Source organism: Mobula hypostoma, chromosome 1, assembly GCF_963921235.1.
Source record: "Mobula hypostoma chromosome 1, sMobHyp1.1, whole genome shotgun sequence".
Classification (NCBI taxonomy): Eukaryota; Metazoa; Chordata; class Chondrichthyes; order Myliobatiformes; family Myliobatidae; genus Mobula; species Mobula hypostoma.
The window spans coordinates 205,795,430-205,820,092 of record NC_086097.1 but is presented as its reverse complement, the minus strand read 5'-3'; the positions used below and the strand labels follow the sequence as shown (position 1 = coordinate 205,820,092).

General features: G+C 38.5%; 1 protein-coding gene across 2 annotated transcripts in view; it reads left to right on the top strand.

Annotated features, from left to right (window-relative positions):
• Nucleotides 1-24,663, top strand: part of LOC134354560 (peroxidasin homolog) — a 564,572-nt gene that overhangs the window by 314,448 nt on the left and 225,461 nt on the right. For both annotated transcript variants that reach the window (XM_063063488.1, XM_063063497.1), the window contains exons 5-7: nt 5,911-5,982; nt 12,175-12,246; nt 17,383-17,552. In XM_063063488.1, the coding sequence (XP_062919558.1) occupies nt 5,911-5,982; nt 12,175-12,246; nt 17,383-17,552 (314 nt within the window). The remainder of the gene's footprint in view (nt 1-5,910; nt 5,983-12,174; nt 12,247-17,382; nt 17,553-24,663) is intronic.

Here is a 24,663-nt window from a genome sequence, read left to right as displayed (position 1 = left end):
CTTGACAGGGACTCCTATATTATAAAAGGACTGGATGGGATTGAGTTTTTTAAATGAGTTCAGGAAAGTTTATTGATCATCACATAGACATTCCACAGGCTTTTGAGATCACCATGTTAATTAATAATATTGTTTGATAATGACTTTTAAATATTAACAAAATTAATCATTTATTGTTAAATAATTTCCTTGTACCAAATGGAGCTAGTAAAATGGGAGTATTATAAACCACAAATTATTTGTAGGTTACATGGTCAGCACAACATTGTGGGCCAAAGTCGTAGTCATAGTCATACTTTATTGATCCTGAGGGAAAGTGGGTTTTGTTACAGTTGCACCGACCAGGAATAGAGTATAAGAATAAAGGACCTGTAATGTGCTGTAGATTTCTATGTTCTGTGTTCTAAATAATATTCTGTTTCCAGATTACTTTCCTGCTGCTCAGATGATGGATCACATAATTAATCAATTGAATTTCTTCTCCTCTTACATGGTGCAAAGGCACACAGTATGGTTCACTTGCCGTAATGGTGCTGGCTAGCTTCAATAATAAACCACTGACGTTTTCTCTTTAAGTCAGACTTGAAAGGACATGTGCCATGTTTCACCATGTTTAATCACTATATCATGGGAGGCAACATCAATGAACCATTGCCAAAAATAGGATTTGTAATAGCTAAATTTGCAGGAAAACTGAAAGTTCTAAGAGTTAAGCAATTTTTGAGAGTCAATTCAAGAAAAAAGAAGTGCTGAACCCAAATGTATCATAGAACAGTGAACCTGAGGTTTTGGATAACTGCGCAGGTTGACTCTGTGGTTAAGAAGGTGTACGGTGTATTGGCCTTCATCAATCGTGGAGTAGAATTTTGGAGCCAAGAGGTAATGTTGCAGCTATATAGGACCCTGGTCAGACCCCACTTGGAGTACTGTGCTCAGTTCTGGTCGCCTCACTACAGGAAGGATGTGGAAGCCATAGAAAGGATGCAGAGGAGATTTACAAGGATGTTACCTGGATTGGGGAGTATGCCTTATGAGAATAGGTTGAGTGAACTCGGCTTTTTCTCCTTGGAGTGACAGAGGATGAGAGATGACCTGATAGAGGTGTATAAGATGATGAGAGGCGACCTGATAGAGGTGTATAAGAGGATGAAAGGCATTGATCGTGTGGATAGTCAGAGGCTTTTTCCCAGGGCTGAAATGGTTGCCACAAGAGGACACAGGTTTAAGGTGCAGGGGAGTGGGTATAGAGGAGATATCAGGGGTAAGTTTTTTACTCAGAGAGTGGTGAGTGTGTGGAATGGGCTGCCGGCAACAGTAGTGGAGGCAGATGCGATAGGGTCTTTTAAGAGACTTTTGGATAGGTACATGGAGCTTAGAAAAATAGAGGGCTATAGGTAAGCCTAGTAATTTTTAAGGTAGGGACATGTTCGGCACAACTTTGTGGGCTGAAGGGCCTGTATTTTGCTGTAGATTTTCTATGTTTCTATGAATGGTTGGAGAACAGGATTGAGCACTGACTATTGCTTTGAGTGAGCAATTGAGAAAGGCTGGAAGAGTAATTACAAAAATCAAAAACAAAAACTGCTGAAGTGTGAGAATAAATGTGAAAGTCAAAGAAGGAAATTGCTAATCGGACAAAAATGCCATTGCTTCAGAACTGCAGGGATTGCAATGAAAATGTTTGTCTGAGGATCGATCTGTAATAGGAAGATTTTATGCTATATAAAAGAAAAATGAAAAAAAACAAAGATGCAATTTTGTTATTCGAATATTATTACTCTAATAGCAACTGACCCCGTTTGATTGGGTTGTGATTTTACAACACAGCTGCCAGCTGTCTTTAAATGTTTGTTGATATAAGCACATCATTTTGTTTCCCATGTCTCTGAGCCTTCTGAAAAGCATGACGTTCTCCTTGGAAAATATTCACTCCAGTCTATGTATAGATAATAGATTTAAGGTTTATAATATGCTGCAGATTACAATGTCAACTTACATTTATATATAACATTTAATAGAGCAATACAATTTCAGTGCACTTTGCAGGATTTTTACCAAGTATTAATCTCAACCCATAAGACCATAAGACACAGGAGCAGAAGTCGGCCATTCGGCCCATCGAGTCTGCTTTGCCATTTTATCATGAGTTGATCCATTCTCCCATTTAGTCCCACTCCCCCACCTTCTCACCATAACCTTTGATGCCCTAGCTACTCAGATACCTGTCAGTCTCTGCCTTAAGTAAACCCAATGACTTGGCCTCCACTGCTGCCCGTGGCAACAAATTCCATAGACTTACCGCCCTCTGACTAAAAAAATTTCTTCGCATTTCTGTTCTGAATGGGCACCTTTCAATCCTTAAGTCATGCCCTCTCGTACTAGACTCCCCCATCATGGGAAACAACTTTGCCACATCCACTCTGTCCATGCCTTACAACATTCGAAATGTTTCTATGAGTTCTCCCCTCATTCTTCTAAATGCCAAGGATTACAGTCCAAGAGCGGACAAATGTTCCTCATATGTTAAACCTCTCATTCCCGGAATCATTTAAAGAGACATTAGGACACCAAGATCCAACATAGAACAGGTGACGTGATGGTGTTGGTCAAGTTCAAAAGCTTTGCTTTGGAAGAGCAAAGATATACAGTGCTTGGTCAAAATAATATTGGTGTAATTGTACTTAAAGATACAAAAGAGGAATAAATTTAATCAGTAGCTATATAAGGAGGGGTTAGCGCTAACTATTACTGAAGAACTGCAAAGAGTCAGAATTGGAACAGGCATCGATAAGGACGAAAACTCAATTCTGGCTCCCAGTTAACAAAGGCTAGTAAGGTTCTGTCTGTTGCTAGAAAGAGGGATGGAATTTATAACTAGCGAGCAGAGATTTTGACAAAGGAGGTAGATAATGATTTCTGGCTTCCATACATTTGCTTGAATGAAATTTGTGCTCATACAATTGTCAATGTCCTGTGCTTAACACATCTCATGTTCCTCGGGAGAAAATTTGCCATCTTTAGCTAGTCTATCTTTTGTAGCCTGGGGAAAATACACATGTGGGACAACAAATACTTTTTCTGCTCTTTAATTCCTTTTTCTGTTATAGAAGTTTAAATACAGAAAGAGTGTATCAAAATAAAATGACATAATGAATTTTTTTAAAAAAGCAGCTCCTGTTGTAACAACGTAAGCACGTGACGAAGGGTCTCGGCCTGAAACGTCGACTGTACCTCTTCCTAGAGATGCTGCCTGGCCTGCTGCGTTCACCAGCAACTTTGATGTGTGTTCCTGTTGTAACAATCTCAGCTTAATTTTGGTCCACACCCATGTTACGTATGCAGTATGAAAATAAATAAAACAAAATATACAAAACCAATATGGTAGTGGCAATTCTGAAAACAATACAATGGAAGTTTTTGAGTGTATTTGTTGACATACCAAATCTCTTTAAACTTGTAATGAAGTATGGTCGCTGTGTTGCCTTTTTTATAAATGCATCGATATGTTGGGACCAGGTTAGGTTCTCAGAGATCTTGACACCCAAGAACTTGAAACTGCTCACTCTCTCCACTTCTGATCCCTCTGTGAGGATTGGTGTGTGTAACTTCATCTTGCCCTTCCTGAAGTTAATAACCAGCTCTTTCGTCTTTCAGACGTTGAGTGCAAGATTGTTGCTGAGACTCTACTCCACTAGTTGGCATAACTCACTCCTGTATGCCCTCTCGTCACCACCTGAGATTCTGTCAACAATGGTTGTATCATCATAGATGGTATTTGAGCTATGTGGAGCCACACAGTCATGGGTATAGAGAGAGTAGAGCAGTGAGCTAAGCACACACCCCTGAGGTGCGCCAGTGTTGATTGTCAGCGAGGAGGAGATATTATCACCAATCCGCACAAGACCAAAGTAAACTTGTACAAAAAATTACCTTGGAGTTTAAATTACTAAAAAGAGTAACCTACTAAGCCAATAAGGAACTTTGCCCAACCATACTCTCCAGCGTCGATATCTTACTCGCGAAAGTCTAAAGCATCCACGTGTAAAACATATCAAATTCACGCTATTCTAGATTTATAAACAAATTTACATGGATATTATCAGATATTATTCACCTTTCTTCACTAAACTGGGGAAAAGCATCGAACATTGTTCTCTTTAGATCATGGCAACTCTTCTTTCTACTCCATACGTGCAAAAATAACGTCACTTAAAGACATGGGCAGCGATTTTAGCATTACCTGGGTGAACACATAATGGTCACCTGGTCTCAAGACTCAAGCCATCCCAGTTTTCTGATTTCTCCTTTGGTATTTCTCTGTTTTTCACTCAGGACTAATGAAGAGTCTCGGCTCAAAACATAGGCTGCTTATTCCCATTCGTATATGCTGCCTGACCTACTTAGTACCTCCAGCAATTTATGTGTTGCTCCCAAATGGAGTAGTGAAGATCTGTGCTCATGAATTATTTCATGGCACTTTAAAGCAGAAGGTTCCCAAACTTTTTTTATGCCACGGACCCTCACCATTAACCAAGGGGTCCGTGGGCCCCAGTTTAGGACCCTCCGCTCTAAAAATTTTCCACCTTCTATAAGGCATATCCAGATGAGTGCTATTCCAACAACTCTCAAAAAACGTGGTATCAACCAGAGTACTCAAATGCATCATCTAAACATTAATTTCTTCTACCACTGCTGCACATTGACTGCAATCTGTACTGTCTGTTTAACCTACTGCAGTTATTTAGATAGCACCTCCAAAACCTGTGCCTTCTATCACCAAGGAGTTCGATTGCATGGGAACATGACCACTTTCATGTGAAATCACACAGCATCATGGCTTGAAAATGTATTTATCATCGCACGGTCTAAATCCTGAAACCCACCAAACAATAAGCATTGTGTGGGTTCCTTTATTAGCAGGATTGCACTGATTCAAGATGATGAATCACCACCACCTTCTCAAGGTCAATTAGTTGTTTTTACTGTATGAAAGTCAGCAGGCAAAAATTTTGTTTTCTTCTTATATTGTTGGCCGTGAAGCATTTAGTTTATTGGCATTGCAATCATGAACTTAAGTCCAATCCCTAGTTTCTCTTGCCTCTGCAATGAGGTCTTAATAAATCACTGGGTTATCAACAAATTAATTAAATAGATGGAAAATGGAATAATGACTAAAGATGAGATGAAGACGTTGAAAAGGCTCTCAACTGGCAATATCATTTGGCAGAGGCAGAATTATTTCCATGCAGTTAAAGCTGTGCAGGCTCAGTTCAAGTAGAACTCTTGCAGTAGAAAACACACATTCAGATAGTATTTTTGAAACATACAAAAGTAGTTTTTATGCTGGCACACATATGTATTTTTACTGGATCAGCTGATTGATATTTTTCCTTCCCAGGTTTTCTTTTGTGTGTGGATTCTATTAGGCAGTATCACACTGCATTATGGGAAAAGTGGAAATGTTCTTTTGGAACAAAAATATAATAGATGAAAAGGGATTTTCCTAAAAAATGAAATCATATTTTGGCAGGAAAAGAATAAATTGGTGAAATTTTGTACTTTTCCCAATATAACATGTTTAATTGATGTAATGTTCCAAAGTACTGGTAAATTGTTTGTTGATATTCAGCTGTTATTACCCATCAATTGTAGTATATAACTGATTTTTAAATGCAAATCATGCTTATTATTGCTGTTACACCATTATTTACTTAAGCTGCTTCTCTTGCCAGAAGGTAATTCATACATTGACTGGCTTCCTCTACAATTATCTCAGTTATATAATTACAATGATGTGTAAAGCAGACATGGAAAATTCAGAGAAGTCTCTATTTTGCAGTGGCTTGGGTTTATTTCACAACCTAAGGTGGTAATTATGAATACTAATTCATAACATTTTTTTTTCAACAGATACATTCATTTCAACCACATAGAGATTCTAGAGCCAGAAACTTTTAAAGATCTTCCCAAACTAGAGAGATTGTAAGTGTTAAATGAACTGCTGATAATCTGCTTGTGTGCTTTTGTCATTGAATTAACAGACTAATTGCTTTTTATTCTGGGGTTGAGAACTAACATTGTTTCTTCTTCTTCTTCCTCTTCCATTGGTGGTTACTAGACCAACATAAAGTACATTACTGGCACCTTCTGAGTTGGAGTGTGAGGCAAAGAAGCAGGAAGTTCCTGCCCCCCCCCCCAAAATAACTAAAATAGCATCAAAAAGTCTAATGCTTTTCAGAAAGTCAAATGCGCAAACTAACATTGTTTCAATCATTCAATTCTTAAAGTACAAGGTTTCAAAATGTCAATAAATGGGAATTTTTATGAAAAGGATCTGGTGCTTTCCCTGCAAATGTGATGAATAAATTCTGCTTTGGCTTCCAGCCGGGTCAATGCCTTATAATTAATACCTGTACACGGCTGCTAACTGTGAATTCACAGGAAGCTAGTTTTTAAAAAGAAAGTGAACTAGTTTATTATGCATCAATTGACATGGTTTCATAACTATTTGTGCAATATTGGGTTTATATAGTCTACTTCACTTTTAAGTTGATCAAGATATTATGGTTCTTAAAAAGAGAGTGTTTTTAAAACCATTCAGAGCTGTCATTGGAAGGACGGCCAGATACTTTCTTCAAATATTGCCCTGCTGATATAAAACTGAGCATCCAAGATTTATTTTGGAACATGGGGTGGATATGAAGGGCTATGGTTCAGGTACAGCTCGATGAGGCTAGGCAGATTAATAGTTCAGCATGGACTAGATGTCCCGAAGGGCCTGTTTCTGTGCTGTATTGTTCTATTACACTCTGATTCTACAACAAAATTATAAGGCAAAAAAATCTAATTAGGAATATTCAAGACATGTAAAAAATTGATTGTGCCTAAAGTAATATATTCTGTACATGCAATTAAAATAACATTCAACAATTAATCATTTTTATTAAATCAGAAATTGGAGTCTAGAGGCAGGTCAATTAAACATACAACACTCTCTACTCAGGTTTTTTGCGTCAATAGCCATGAGGCAGTAAATGGATTATAATTGCTTTCTTGCTTTGTGTATAAAATTCATCTTGCTTAATTTTTTTTCAGCAACACTGAAATTTTAAAAGAGCTTTTATATGGAACTTAAGGAAATGTCTTTGTTACTTGTACGTGACTCCAAGTTAAAAAATGAATAAGTAGAACCATCTTTTAGCTTGTATGAATGAATTGTTTTTTGACAGAAAGTGGGATTGACTTAAAAGTACCATGTAGTACATAAAAGAACCTGATTATAATACGTGACAGACGTTTATCATCGCACATTGAAATGAACTGTGAGAAAGTAAAATGTAATTTCAGTACTGTTTTTGTTGCTTAAGAGAGTGTCATGAACCAGCCATCTGTTTGATTCCCCACAAGTGATTTTTCTATAGAATGTTATGACATTCAATTCCCAGATAGTTTGTGTAGAACATTGGAATGTGAGTTAGGAATTTTCTGTTACAGATCATATTACTCTAAAAATGTATACTGTTGTAAACTAGTTTCTTGTCATTTCACAGGTTAGAAGTCTATAATATTTGTACTGTATCTGTTTAACTAAAGATACATTCAGAAAACACAAAGAACATACTGATTACCTGAATACTAAGCTGAATATAAATACCATTTAATTTAACTTGCAGCTGCATTTTGAAATGAAATGCATTTGAATGCTACAGATGTGTTTCTACCATCCTTCTCACAGGTCTTTAGATATGTAAAGAGCAAAGTTATAGATTTATGAAAAGGGTTCTTAATTTTATAATGAGGATGTTTTCTTTTAAACAGACTGTTTTGGAAACAATAAGTTCAATTTGCTTTTAAGTTCTTGCACAAATCAACTTGTTGATTGATTAATCAAAAAATTAATCATATGACAAATTTTCTTTATCTTGAACAATAGTACATTGAAAGAAAAAATATCTGTGTGTTAAGTAGTCTGTGATATAAATATGTAAATGCATCATGGCAATGTATATCCCTTCTATATATAAACATATCATCATACTATACAGGGTGATGAAATTCTGGATTTCTTCATTGCATCTCTAACAAGTATCCCTGAAAATCAAAAATACAAATTTTGTAGCCATAAGGTATATCAATATATGGTCAAAGAAGCAGTTATAAATGAAACACTTGCTGACCACTACCCATCTTATTAAATGCTGACAATACCTTAAATATAGTGGAGGTACTTGAATACAATACTGCTGTGGAATTACTATAAATTCATAGAAATTGTACTGAAGAAAATGAACTGCTCATGTGTGTATACATTTGAAATAACTTTCTTCCCCAGATACTTATTACATAAAGGCTTTCATTAAATATAAAAATATCATCCAAAATTAATATTACAGCTGTTAAAAATAAGTCATGATCTGAATGATTCTGATTATATTTTTTGCCAATATTTTTTCTTTCAATCCTCTCCTAAAGGAAACATTTAAGATGAATCCACAGGGTTACATCTGTTCTCCATTTACTTCCAAGAAGACATTTTCTGAATGACTAAACTTGAAAATCAATGCCAACTTGCTACCTAACTGCAACATGAGTTGCAGTCAACATTGACCAGACCCAGTTTGAATTGAGTGCATGCAATTTCTGCTGATGATAGATGGACAATTTTTTGAGAGACATACCTTGTTATTCCAGTCCCATAATTTCAAATGTTAATTACTACTCCCACTTGTGTTCCAGAAGGGATCAATAATAGAGTACTGAATAGGGATCCCACCTGTGATCTTGTTGATCAGTAAAGAATGGTGACAGACTGAATAAATCTATTGATAAATCCAGGAAGCCACTGAAGACAGTTAAGCAAAACTAATTTAGTAGTTCTGATTAACCAATTAATAATTTTACTTCTGTTGGCACAAACTAGCATTTTTAAATTTACGTGGAATGATTGTTGAATCGTTTCTGCCTCGAAACTGCCTGAAAAGGGTTTACTGATGGAATAACTTTAAGATGGAAAAGTTGCACAAGATACCAAGAGTAAATAGAATGATAGCATTTCAATACACCTAGGTCTGACCAGCCCATTCCTGGTGCACAAAGATGGGCACATTTATAAAGTGTTTGGACCAAAGATAAATTATAATTTTTTATCATTTCCTCAACTGTTGCTCTTAGTTTTAAAAATAAACTTATTTAAAGGTTAGTGCAAAAGTCAGTGGGCACAATATATGTATTATAAATAATTAGACCACAGCTGGGTGGGAAAGGTAAAGGGTTGGAGAAGAAGACATTTGATAAAAGAGGAGAGTGGATCATAGGAGAATGGGAAGAAGGAGGGGCACCAGGAGAATGTAATAGGTAGGTGAGGAGAAGAGGTAAGAGGTCAGAGTGGGGAACAGAAGAAGGGAGAGGGGAAAAGATAAAAAGCAAAAAAAACACTAAGTAAAATTATTACCTGAAGGAGAAATTGATGTTCATAACATCAGTTTGGAGGCTACCTAGACTCAATGTATGGTATTGCTCCTCTACCCTAAAAGGGCATCATGGTAGCATAGCAGTTAATGTGATGCTATTACAGCTTGGGTTGTCAGTGCTTAGAGTCCAATCCCAGCATCCTCTGTATGTCCTCCCTGTGAAATGCATGAGTTTTTTTTTAGGTGCATTGGTTTCCTCCCACAATCCAAGGACCTACCAATTAGTAGGCTAGGCTAGGGTTAAATGACCCTCAAAGGGCCAGAAAGCGCTATAACTCTAAACAAGTAAAATAAACGCTAGCAGAGTCAGATGTTGTTCAGTTTGTGTTTATTGATTTAATACTGGTCAAGGATATCAATGTAGCTTTGCACATGGGTCCATACCAACACTTTTAATCTCTCTAAACCCTACACAGATATCTGTCTTTCTGATTATGCCCAACACCTTAAGTACTTCTAATCAAATTGTACTTTGCCTTTAAAATTTACCTTCCCTTTGGTTTGAATTTTGAACTTTAGACAGACTCAAGCCTGAAGTCTGACCTTCATTACAGAGGCTAATATACAAAGTCCTGTATTATATTTCAAGGTACCATACTCACCTCCAGACAAATTGCATCAGAGCTATAGATTATTTTTATTGATCATAATGATGGTTATTTTGATCTAGTTTATGAATATTGAAATAGTATAGGCTAAATTTTGTTTAATCAACAGATCATTGATTACAGATTTGATCATGTTTCAAAGGTATTGATTTGGTAAAGAAGTATTTAGAACAGGTAGCAAGATGATGATTAACATTATACTAAAACCACTGGTTGTTGGATTTGATCTAGGGATTTAAGATAATTCCCCAAATTGATCTTTTGAATTAGGATTTTACATTATATTACAAAATGAACAACAGTAGTAATATTTCAGTCTGTAAGTCACTTGGTACTCTAACAGAATATATATTAATCTTCATATCAGAGATCAAATATTGGTTTGCCAGATTAGAGCGCTGCATAATGTCAGATCAACTGCCTACTACATCTATGTTAATTGAGTATCTTATTCAATATCTCAGGTCTATTTGAAAGTGCTTCAGAAATAATAAATGGGTTTTAGTTTTAGTAAACGTTGTTAAGCAAACAAATTATACAATGACTTTATGTGTAGAAACATACCATATTTAAAAGCTTTTCCATTTCTGTTTGCTTATCAAACCCATTCCTTTAGGGGAATAGGAATAAATAGGCACATTCTATTTTTCTTTGATAAAATGATAGGATTTTTAATATTTTTTGGACTAAGTAAATAGGAATTTCATTAACATATCAGTCATGATATTCTGACAATGTAGTTTGTACTGAATAAGTGTTAAAATGATAGCTGTGATTATATGCACAAAAGTTGGAGTGGGACTTGGACCAGACTTTTAAGTCAAGATTATCAAACAAATACTGTTTCCATAAGAGTAACAGTATATAGTGGATTTAAATAGCAGAAAGTGAATACTAAACTATTTGGAGTACATGATGAAATACAAACATCATATTCAATTTAGTATTCGGGGGGCGGGGCAACAAGAATCCCCAGCCCAGAATTTGCATTTAATTTGGGGTCAAAGCCAGTGGCATCTTCAGCCCTCACAATGCAGTTGTGTGTGTTGATAAGGCTTCCATGATGCGGTATGTTCCGAAGACCAAAAGACATAGGAGCAGAATTAGGCCGTTCATCCTATCGAGTCTCCTCTGCCATTCCACAATAGCCTATTTATTATCCCTCTCAGCCTCATTCTCCTGCCTTCCCTCCCATCCCCATAACCTTTGAGGCCCCGACTAATCAAGAACCTATCAGCCCCCCCTTTAGCTACTGTATGCCTGATGACTTGGCTTCCACAGCTGTCTGCATAAGAGCAGAATTAGGCCATTCGGCCCATCAGGTCTGCTCCACCATTCCCTCAGGGCTGATTCATTACTCCTTTAATTTGTGGTTGGCATTGGAGCACTGTATAGATTGAGCCTGTATAGATTAATGATTTAATGACTGACTAAATCATGCTTAGTCAAGTTTAGAACCATTCAAAAATAAATCTGATAGTCTGTTATGTTCAATACCTATTAAAATATTTTTACATTAAAATCTAGAGAATAAAACACTAAGAGATTCAAGCACATTAACTGTTTTTTAAAATATCTAAATAGACTACAACTAACCCCATTGAAATGAATAAAGAACCAATCCCTGCAATGCCTAATCTGGTGAAAGATGTTCATGCAGATTCCCTAGGATTACAATTGGAGGACTCAAAGATTCTGAATGTCATGAGGAGGACTCCAGCATTAGCCTGTATTCAGAAAAGAGAACTAGGAATAGCTGACAAAATTTTGGGAATTTGTGCAGAAATCTCAAAGTTGCTGAGATTTTAATGCATGTGGCTAGCGGATCAGAAGCAGATCTGGGCCGACGTTTACGTGCCGGGCGGCACCTAATTAATTAGCTTGTTTATTTCAGCTTTTTTTTAAAAAGATGTGCTGGGTGCATTCCAACTACCGCTGCACCACTGCATTCTGCACGGCAATGTATCAGTCTGCAGCCTGGAGGGTGGGGTCCACTGTTATAAGATGTCAAATATAAATTATATAAACATAAAATTAAAATAATTTTAGGCATTAATAGATTGCCTTTGTGATTAATGTTTCTGTTCATCCTTTAGATTTTTGCATAATAATAAAGTATCAAGAATTCCTGCTGGAACTTTCTCTCATCTATCTTCGTTGAAAAGACTGTAAGTTTTCACGGTTTCATCTACTAGTTCCTCATCGGTTGGCCAATTTTCATGTGCTTTTTTAGTATTTGAAATATTTGGGTTGTAATGTGAGCATTATTAAAAGTAAGATAATACTAATTGGGAAGCTGTTCATTAAGAGGGGCTGGTTCTGGGGTTGGCGGGGTTTTACTTCCGGTGTGCTTTGGATATAGTGTTCCTGCCATGCTGTACAGGATTTGAAAGCCTCTGTGTATAAGTACTGGTTTTGACGTTCGAGATAAAGTACTCCTTTGGGCATGAAGTTGTCGAGAGTGCCTTTTTCAAAGTAGATGCTACCACAATTTGGGTTACATATTCTGGTCCCAACATGAACTTTTAATAGTTAATTTAGTACATCAGTGAATATATTATCATATTTTATAATTCACTGCTGTATGACAGTTGATCAAAATATAATGCAACTGGGGATCTCACCCTGTTTTCATTCAGTTGTCCTCCCTCTGCATCCTTCATTGCATTTTACCACAATATTGCTGGAATTCACATATGCACAAAAGAAGGATCAGAGGCACAGTGATAGTTATTGGCATACAGCATATACCTGGATGGTACTGTATCTCCATAATTTTCATTTGTGCATGGGTTGCCAATTCATGGTGTGGGCAAGTGTACAGAAACAGATATCTGACTACACCTTTTCCCAGCTTCTCTCCCGTAAACACGCTATTCCCTTTTCTCAGTTCCTTCGTCTCCATCGCATCTATTCCCAGGAGGTGGGCTTCCTTTCCAGAACATCAGACGTGCCCTCCTCCTGCAAAGAACAGGCTTTCCCTTCCTGCACCATTGATGCAGTCCTCACCTGCATCTTCTCCATTTCCCAAACATCTCTACTCACCCTATCTTCCCATCTCCTTAGAGGTCCACTTGTCCTTAAATACCGCCCCATGAGTCTCCGCATCCAACACATCAATCTCCGTAACTTTCATCATCTCCAAAGGAATCTGACCACTAAATATAGCTTTACCTCCCCCCTTCTTTTCGCTTTCTGCAAGTATTGCTCCCTCCAGGATTCCCTTGTCCATTCATGCCATCCCACTAATTTCTATCCCAGTACTTCTCCCTGCAAACAGCTGAAGTGTTACACCTGCCCATTCTCCTCCTCCCTCACCTCCGTTCAGGGCCCCATACAGTCCTTCCAGGTGAGACCACACTTTGCCTGTGAATCTTCTGAGGTCATCTATTACGTCCAGTGCTCCCGATGTGACCTGCTCTACAATGGGCAAGCCGATTGTAAATTGGGGGACTGCTTCAGTGAACACCTGTGCTCCATCTGCTAAAACCAGAACTTCCTGGTGCCGAATATGCAGTTCCAATTCCCATTCCCATTCCCATTCCAAAATGATGGTTCATGACTTCCTCTTGTGCCATGGTGAGGCCACGCTCAGGGTGGAGGAGAATTGCCTTATGTTATCCATTCTGGATAACCTCAAGCCTGATGGCATACATACCTATTTCTCATTCCAGTAAAAAACAAACGCTCCTCCTCCACTCTTCTTTTATTTCCCTTAACTCTTATTACCTCCCAATCACCTCCCCCGGGTCCCCTCCTTTCCCTTTCTCATATGCTCCACTCCTCTCCTATCAGATTCCTTCCTCTCCAGCCCTTTGCCTCTCTTACCCACCTGACTTCACCTATCACCCTCTAGTTATCCTGCTTCCCCTCCTCCCACCTTTTTATTCAAGTGCCTTCCCCCTTCCTTTACAGTCCTGAAGAAGGGTCTCAACCTGAAACACAACTGTTCACTCATTACCATAGATGCTGCCCGACCTGCTGAGTTTCTCCAGCATTGTATGTGTGTTCATACAGAAACAAAACTACTTTGATGTTACTAACATGGTGCTTTCTTCAAGTGGATTTTCTTCAGTATTTATGGTTTCTGATTTTATAAGGAAATTAACTGGCTCCTTTCATAAACAAGCAGAATTAGTAAATATGAACCAAAGGAAGGTAAATTAAGGAGTTCTGAATGCATATTCAAATTAGACACAGAAAGAATAAGTGTTTGGTCAGAAACAGAAGGGCAAAGGCATGTTACTAATGCTTTAAATCCAGTCACTCCAGAGATGAATTCCCTAAGGCAGTCCAGCATCACGTCCAACACTGACAGGCAACTCCTCTGATGCCACTGGTTCGAGACTGTATCAGCCTCTGCAGTTCTTTTGAATTCATCAGCTGCGTGGAGAGGGGGAGCTTGCTGCCTGGGCAACAGCGTACTGCCCTGTCTTGTGTATTGATTCAGACAGCTAGGAATCAACATCTATCGTCAACCCAACCAACAGAGGCCAAGAAAATGATGAAGCTGCAAAGAAGTAATGAAGTTCACGATGTACTAATGTTAAATCTGGCATCAACACTCTGTTTTCACAAGGAATAAAGTAATTCAATCAGTTACTATGCATCTCTGCTTCATCTGAAGTTGCTGTAGAAATTATCGTTATTAATAGAACAAAGTTACCCTAACTATTATTTTGATCCAAGTGGACTATACTTGAATGAAATTAGGAGATCTAGAAGGGGCCATGAAAATGCCTTGGCGAGCAGGATTAAGGAAAACCCCAAGTTATTCCACAAATATGTGAAGAGCAAGAGGATGGGCTATATGAGAAAAGGACCAATCAGGAGCGAGAGTGGAAACATGTGCATGGAGCCAGAGGAAGTTGAGGAGGTAGCGGAGGTACTTAATGAATGCTTTTCTTCAGTATTCACCAGGGAAAAGGACCTTGATAATTGTGGGGATGACTTACAGCGGACTGAAGCATTTTGAGCGTATAGACATTAAGAAAGAGGATGTGCTGGAGCTTTTGAAAGGTATTAAGTTAGGTAAGTTGCTAGGCCTGGATGAAGTATACCCCAGGCTACTGTGGCAATTGAGGGAAGAGATTGCTGAACCTCTGGCAATGATCTTTGCAACATGAATAGGGATGGGAGGGTTGGAGGGTTGGACCAGAGGATTGGAGGGTTGCAGATGTTGTTCCCTTGTTCAAGAAAGGGAGTAGAAATAACCCAGGAAATTATAGACCAGTGAGTCTTACTTCAGTGGTGGACAAGTTGTTGAAGAAGATCCTGAGAGGCAAGATTTATGAACATTTGGAGAGACATAGTCTGATTAGGGATAGCCAGCATGGCTTTGTCAAGGGTAGATCGTGCCTTATGAGCCTAATTGAATTCTTTGAGGATGTAACAAAACAGATTGATGAAGGTAGAGCTGTCGACGTAGTGTATATGGATTTCATTAAGGCATTTGATAAGGTTCCCCGTGCGAGACTCATTCAGATACTAATCAGGCATGGGATCCAAAGAGACCTTGCTTTGTGGATCCAGAATTGGCTTGTCCACAGAAAGCAAAGGCTGGTTGTAGATGGTTCATATTCTGCATGGAGGATGGTGATCAGTGGTGTTCCGCAGAGATCTGTTCTGGGACCCCTCCTCTTTGTGATTTTCATCAATGACCTGGATGAGGTTTTCTATTACTGTCTTGTTTTTATCTACCATTTTATTTAATTGTCTGAGAGGAAGCCAAACAGAGTTTCATTGTACTTATGTACAATAAAGATCATTCAATTCAATTAGAAGGGTGGGTTAGTAAGTTTGTTGATGATACAAAAGTTGGGGGTGTTGTGTATAGTCTGGAAGGTTGTCAGAGGTTATAGTGGGAGATCGATAGGATGCAGAACTGGGCTGAGAAGTGGCAGATGTAGTTCAACTCAGGTAAACATGAAGTGGTTCATTTTGGTAGGTTAAATTTAAGGACAGAATATAACATTAATGGTAGGACTCTTGGCAGTGTGGAAGATCAGCTAGATCTTGGGGTTGTGTCCATAGGACATTCAATTCTGCTGGGCAGGTTGACAGTGTTTTTAAGAAGGCATATGGTGTGTAGGCCTTCATCAACCGTGGGATTAAGTTTAAAAGCTATGAGGTAATATTACAGCTATATAGGACCCTCGTCAGACCCGACTTGGAGTACTGTGTTCAGTTCTGGTAGCCTCACTACAAGAAGGATATGGATACTATAGAGAGAGTGCAGGGGAGATCTACCAGGATATTGCCTCAATTGGAGAATATGCCTTATGAGAATTGATTGAGTGAACTTGGCCTTTTCTCCTTGGAGCGACAGAGGGTGAGGAGTGACCTGACAGAGGTGTACAAGATGATGAGAGGCATTGATCATGTGGATTTTCAGAGGCATTTTCCCAAGGCTGAAATGGCCAACGTGGGGGGGGGGGCATAGTTTTAAGGAGCTTGGAAGTAGGTACAAGGGAGATATCGGAGGTAAGTTTTTTTTTCCACAGAGAGTGGTCAGTGTGTAGAATGCACTGCCAGTGACAGTGGTCGAGGTGGATACAATAGGATCTTTAAAGAAACCCTTAGATAGGTACACGTAGCTTAGAAAAATAGAGGACTAGGCAGTAGGGAAATTCTAGGCAGTTTCTAGAGTAGGTTACATGGTCAGCACAACATTATGGGCCGAAGAGCCTGTAATGTGCTGTAGATTTCTATGATACTATGATCGCAAAGTCAGGTCAATTTATATCTTAAAAAAAAAAGCAACTATATATTATCATAGAATCATGTTTGCCTTATTAAAAGTGGAATTACGGGGTCAGGTAAGGACAAGCTGCATTAAAAATGTGTTGCTGTTGTAGCAGCAGTACAATGCAAGACAGTAAATCGTGCAAAAGAGTAATAGTGAGGTTGCATTCCTGGGTTCATGGACCATTCAGAAATCTGACGGTGGAGGAGAAGAAGCTGTTCCTAAAATGGTGAGTGTGTTTCTTCAGGCTCCAGTACCTCCACCCTTATGGTAGTAATGAGAAGAGGGTGCATCTGGCTTGAAGACTCTACTTCACATTTGGAACTAGCAACTGATGATGATATGTGTTCTCTATGTTCACCTAAGAATACCAAAGAAATAAATGATGACTATCATGGATTTTTTGACAGGAGGGAGAGATGGGTATTGATATTAGAAAAAGAAAAGGAGGTGGAGTTCTGTACTGACTACAAAACCTAAATAATGTTTTTGTTACAGAATGGTCCATAGCTTACTGAATGATATCTTAATATTATCTTTGTTTTTTATCTGGCTACAGCCGTTTGGACTCCAATGGTCTGGTTTGTGATTGTCAACTCATGTGGCTGGGAGAATTACTCAAGAGCTATGCCAAAAGTGGCCACACACAGGCTGCTGCAACCTGCCAGTATCCCAGAGCACTGCAAGGCAGATCAGTTGTCTCAGTAACAGCAGAGGAATTTAACTGTGGTAAGTTTTATTTGCATTACTGTCTCCCTCTGCTACAAATTTGTCTCGTTATATATCTTATTAATCACAATGCTGCACAATAAGAAAAAAGAAACAAATTTTATTACAGCATTAAAGAAGTGATACCTTTGAATGGGTAAAATGTTTATTACACAACATCCCAGTGAAGGAAATTCTTTCTGGTATTAATATATGGAGATCACCGAGCTCTTAAGACCTTGAATTAATACACATTAAAATGACAATCAATGCTCAGGTGTTTGAATCACACAAAAAGTGTTGTGTGTTGCTTTGGATTTCCAGCATTTGCAGAAGTTTTTCTGTTTGGGTGTTTGAATGATAGTTCCGTTAATTTTCGACTTCCACTGCATAATTCATCCTTTCAATGGGGTGGCAATCAACGAAGGGAAGCATGGCTTTGTATCAAGATGGTGCACCAGTTGAACTATTGAGAGTTGGGAAAACCCAGAAATAATGAACTGGGGTTTGTAGGTATTTTGATTGTTGAGGTCTCAAGCTAATTAGGCAGGATGCCTGCTTTCATATGGCCACTGACTAAGTCACAAATCTGATGCAGTGAGAGAGGCTGAATAGGATGCATGTTCCAGATGAAGCAAGGTGGAGTCCAATTGTGCAATCACAGATTAAGAATATTTAGCAGTCCTGGTTGCAAGAGATTATCCAATCTGAACAGTGAGAGGATCATATAGTGGGGAAGGGGGCTTGAATGATCCATGTTATACAGGGAACTCCACCCACAGCCAGCTGGAATGATGAGTAGAGTTGTCAGCAAAATCCATTTATGGTGATGGAAAGAGGGTTGGTGAGGAACATCATACCAAACCCTTACCTCAGCCATTGAAGTGATGTCCCTAAGGTGCTCATTGTAAAGTTTGTTTGAAGCTGCCTGTATATGATGGTATGAAACACAAGACATGCGAAGCATCACACATGTCAGAACCACAAATCATGGCTCAAGCATTCAAACACAAGGTGTGATATCAGTCCAAGGCAACAAGTAGAGACATTCAGAGCAGATAAACTCTTAACTCCCAGAAGACTGAAGACAATGTAATATGTCCCCACCGCTGAGAACAAAATATCCCACAGCAAATGCGATCATTTGCCATCACAAGTGAGTGTATGGGGTACATTCTGCAATTGAGAGGAGTATTTATGTCAAAGAAAATGTGGCCTCAGGATCATCAATAAGACGACAGTCTAATCTTCCCTTGGGGCTTCCAAGCACCAGCTGATGTAATAATGAACACTTTTAACCCAGTCAGGATCAGGCAAGCAAGCAAGATACATGACAGAAAGTTGTGACTATAACATTAATTGTGCATAAGTGGCTCCTCAATACAGACATTACTGGTTGAATTTCAAAGTTCAAAGCTCACAGATTTATTGCTAAAATCCATATATGGCACCACATACTACCCTGAGACACATTTTCTTGTGGGCATTCACAGTAGATACAAAGAAACGCAATAGATTCAATGAAAAAATGTGCACACAAAACAAACAACCAGTATGCAAAAAGCAACAAATTGTGCAAATATAAAAAGAAAAAAACAAATAGTAAATAGATAGATAGACTGATAAATATTAAGAACATGAGCTGTAGAATCCTTGAAAGTGAGCCCATAGGTTGTGGATTCAGTTCAGTGTTGGGGTGAGTGAAGTTATCCACTCTGGCGGAGAAGGCTGATGACTGGGGGGTAATAACTGTTCATGAATCTGGTGGTGTGGGGCCTGAGGCTCATATACCAACATAGCAATTCTTTAGTGTAGTTTCAGTCATTACACTAAAGATAGTGATTGAATAGAGTTTTATTCATCCATCACATTTTCCAATCAATGTTTGGTGTCCTTTTGTCTCGTGGGATAATTTTTGCACATAGATGGTCAACTTGTCTAGCCTTCTGTATCCAAATTAGGTTTATGTGGATAATTGTGTTTTCCCGTGGAATTATAATATTTGAACCTTCATTGACCGTATTAAAAATTTTCAGAATCAGGTTTAGTATCTGTGGCATAAGTAGTGAAATTTGACATCTTGCAGCAGCAGTACTTTGGTTAAAAAAACTATAAGTTGCAATAAGAAATATATTTAAAAATTTATTTAAATAAATACCTGTAGTGAAAAAAAGAGAGAAAAAACAAAAATTTGCCCTTGTGCCATGAAGTTTTCCACTTTCTAAGTATTTAATAACCTTAATTGTCCTATACCTATTTTCAATGATTTAGTAATTATTATCTTCCCATATTTTCTCTTCAAAAATTTAATATTCCTAATTTTCTTGTATCTTAAAAAGGAGTTTAAATAAAGTGACAATGGAAAGCAATATTCCTTGAGAAAACTTGAGTTTTTTCACCCACCAAGTGGCTTTCGTATTTTAACGACTTGAAGAACGGAGAATGTTAGGTCAAACTCAGTGATAATTGAGTCTGTCCATTACATCCCTGTAAGACCATGGAGGATTCAAGATTTTGTTCTGCATATTGAGTGTCATTCAATGTTGCATATTTGCATAGCAGCATTTACGTACAAAATTTCTAAAGGCATTCCTTAATGCAGAAAGAAAATTTGAATTCTGAGAAACAGGAGGTAAGATAGCAGATCTAGTTCAATGCTGTTATTAATGTCTTGAGTAACACATCCAAAATGATGGAGGAACTCAGCAGGTCAGGCAGCATCTATGGAAAGGAATGAAGAGAAATGTTCTTAGATGTTAGCAGCTGCAGAAAAGGAAAACGTATGGGCAAGGGGTTTAGAAAGGGAATTCAAGCTGAGGTAAATTTAGTGACTAAAGTAACTGTAGCAGATGCAAACGAAACATTGAAAGCAGTAGGTCATTGTAGGATGACCATGGGAGATCAGTGATAGTGATGAGCAATGTGCAAGAGACCAGTTCTAATAAATTAAAGATGATGTGATAAAGGGCAAGTCCAGAAGAACTCGTAGAAAGATGCTGGAAAATGAAAGCTTTAAAGTTACTTCCTAATTGATCAGGATTGCAGCAATTGCACCTCAAACATAATCTTTTTCCTTGTGGGGCAGATTGCTTAAAAAGAACTTCCAATATTTTTTCGCAAACACGAGGAAAACTGCAGATGCTATAAATTCAAGCAACACACACAAAAAATGCTGGTGAACGCAGCAGGCCCGGCAGCATCTATAGGAAGAGGTACAGTCGACGTTTTGGGCCGAGACCCTTCGTCAAGACTAACTGAAAGAAGAGATAGTAAGAGATTTGAAAGTGGGAGGGGGAGGGGATCCAAAATGATAGGAGAAGACAGGAGGGGGAGGGATGGAGCTAAGAGCTGTAAAGTTGATTAGCAAAAGGGATACAAGTCTAGAGAAGGGAGAGGATCATGGGATGGGAAGCCTAGGAAGAAAAAAAGGGGGAGGGCACATTTTAATTACACATCCCATTCCCATTCTGATACGTCTATCCACGGCCTCCTCTACTGTAAAGATGAAGCCACACTCAGGTTGGAGGAACAACACCTTATATCCCATCTGGGTAGCCTCCAACCTGATGGCATGAACATTGACTTCTCTAACTTCTGTTAATGCCCCTCCCCACATTCATACCCTATCCCTTATTTATTTATTTGTTTGTTTGTTTATTTATTTATTTCCCCTTTTTTTCTCCCTCTTTTTTCTCCTTCTGCACCCCTCACTGTAACTCCTTGCCTGCTCTCCATCCTCTGGTGCTCCCCTCCCCCTTTCTTTCTCCCTCGGCTTCCCGTCCCATGATCCTCTCCCTTCTCCAGCCTTGTATCCCTTTTGCCAATCAGCTTTCCAGCTCTTAGCTCCTTCCCTCCCCCTCCTATCTTCCCCTATCATTTCGGATCTCCCCCGCCCCCTCCCTCTTTCAAATCTCCTACTATCTCTTCTTTCAGTTTGTCCTGACGAAGGGTCTTCGCCCGAAATGTCGACTGTACCGCTTCCTATAGGTGCTACCTGGCCTGCTGCGTTCACCAGCAATTTTTCTGTGTGTTGTTCCAGTATTTTTTACTGTTTGAATTACATGCAGAGATTGGGTAATGTGTAATTGGACCAGTATTCTGTAGCTTAGCACCTGATTGTATTTAGATTGACCACGTAGACCTTAAAATCAAATAGATTAGCTTATGTATGAATGTGAGAATCTAATCAAGTGCAAACATAAAAAAATCTGAACCACAATGACTGGTGATATATATGCACCAAGTGGTCCCAGTTCGAATCCAGCTAGCTCCTTGTATGCTTTCTGTCTGTGCTGGGTTGAGCATCAGACTAGCAACTCGGCATCATAGAAGACAGACAAATGCTGAAGAAATGGCAAGCTTGCAGCTCACTGCACCACAAGGCCTGGAGAGGAACAACCACTGAAGAAGTACTGGTTTCCATATAAAAAGGTGCACAGAAAGGTCTAATGATAATTGTGGTATAGATTTGCCCTTTCCTGACATTAGGATGCTGTCCCATCTCAGTTTGAGAGGCAAGGCACAACTGGGGTACTGTTAAGCTGACTGAGCAGTAATCACACTGAAAAGATTCACCAGCAGGTCAGGAAGAATAGTGTACAATTTTAAACTGCCATTCTAAACATGTCACAGATTTTAAGATTGAAGCATTGCAAGTGAAAGATTGAAACTAAAATTACTATAATTTATTGACAAAGGTTAAAGAAAATATTTTAAAATCAACTATATATTAAAATATTTGTCTGAAGGAATTAGACACATAAATAAAATTGGTATTTTAGGGCTTGGGAGTTTATAAGCATTGTTTAGGTTTAGGACACCAATAAAATTATATTTTATACAATAATGCATGACATTTTTAGAATGATTTACAGTGTAACAAATATGATTTTTTTGTTAATTCATCAATGTTGATTGGAAGGGAGAAGGATGAAGACCATTGCAGTTAATGGAGGTAGGCTGAACTGCTGAGATAAACTTCGGAATATATATAGTATGTAAATTGTGCATACTTGGATATTCCAAAATTGTTTCTGGATCCACAATGCAATTATAATAAACACCAATAGTTTCACCATCATTATAAATAAAACATCTGTACTAATATCTTATTTCCTTTGATGAAAACAAATTAAAATTAATGCAACTGTATAATTTAAAACCACACTAAAACCAGATTAGCAAGATTTATCATGAAGTAGGATTAAGTTAAATTGAAATACGGGCCTTTCAGATTGTCATTCCTATTGATGCAAGTCTATGGAATCATGCCTTTTGTGTCCCTTTTACATGTCTATGTTACAATTCTCTTGCTAATCTTCTAGACAAAAATCTATTGATCTCATCCAACCTGCCATATGAACTTTCAAATTTGCAAACTCAGTTTATGCATATTGTCATAATGTAACACTGCTAAATCTAGGTATACTTCTGCTCGAAGGCTATTATGTTTCTACAGGAGTCCCATGCCCAAAACTACATATAGCCTGATCAAGGCTCTGTACAACTGAAGCTTAATTTACATCTTTGAAATCTAGCCACTTCGTGGTTAAGGCCAATATTTTATAAGCCCTTTTAATGAATACTTATATGTGTTCACCAGCTTTTACCTCAGTAGCTGATAACTACAACAACACACACAAAATGCTGGAGGAACTCGGCAGGTCAGGCAGCAGCTATGAAAAGAAATGAACAATTGACATCTCAGGTTGACATCCTCAGACATCCCACCTCTCCCGGAAGTTCCGGGAGTCTCCCGCATATTGATAGCGGCTCCCTGATGCCCGCAAATTATATACAATATCCCAGAAATCAATTTTTTTTGAGAGAGAGCGTAAGAGAGAAAGAGAGTGAGAGAGAGCGAGAGAGCACGTGTCATGGCAGAATGTTCCAATAAAGGAAAATATAAAATGTACTTCACCCCAGACTACACTAAAGTGTACCCCTGTCTTATAGGGGTCAAAAATTATCACGGTGTGTTGCTCGCTGCACTGTTTGCAATAGTGACTTTTCTATTGCCCATGGTGGGTTAAGACTATAAAAGACATGTTGAGGTGAGTTTAATAGGTGTCATCCGTTCATTAGCATAGCTAACCTTATTTAAACTAGCTGGCTAGCTGCTAAGGAGCTACTCTATTGCAAACAACCCACCTTTCCCAGAAGTTCCGCGAATCTCCCACAAATTGATGGTGCTACCTCCCTGAAATGAGTTTTTGCAGAGTGGAATGTCTCATCCTTTACTCTCGAGGCCTGACCACACTTTGCTGCCTGACCTGCTGAGTTCCTCCAGGACCTTTGCGTGTTATTTTGATCCTCTGTGCTTGAGGTAGAACCGACAGAAATTTGGACATGTGTGGTGGGATCCAATGGACTGAAAGTCATGTCAGGAGACCAATTTTGTCATTTCCAAATGTACATGCCTGTATCCAGAGGCTACTTGTGCAAGTATGGGCTTTCACAGGATGGGATACAAGGGAAAATTGGACAGCATAATTAGTTGCTAGGAGATGGTGTTGGCAATAAGGGAGAGCTTGAAGAGATGTTTGGTGATGGGATTGTTGGGGTACCAATAACTGAGGACAATGAGAGGTTCAGTTCAATTTGTATCTGTAGATCAGTGACAATAAAGGCTCAGCTTGCCTTTAAACATAATTGATAAAGAAGATTCATGGATATTTCACAGATGTTTTTGCTTAACAGAAAATGCAGTTACTTCAATACAAACACGGCATTAAAATGTAAATGTTGCTTTAACTGGCAGATCGTTAGACCATTTGGAATTGAGCAGAGTAATAATTTTTAAAACATCCTGGAATAACCTGGTTCACAACAGTTGTTAATCCAAACCACCAGTAAATACAAGAGACTGGAATCAGGAGCATCAAACAAAAAAGAAATCTGTTGGGGGAGCTCGGTATCAGATAGCAACTCTTGTGATAAATGAACAAGTGATGCTTTAGGTTGAGGCCTTTCATCTGGACAGTAAGGAGGAGACAGCCAGTATAAAAAGGTGAGGGAAGGGGGCAGAGCAGCATTTCCATCCACGGTTGTTGACTGCCCAGCTGAGTTCCTCCACCAGTTTGTTGATTTTTTGGGTTTTTTTTTTGCTCCAACAAATTAGGCCCTTTGACTG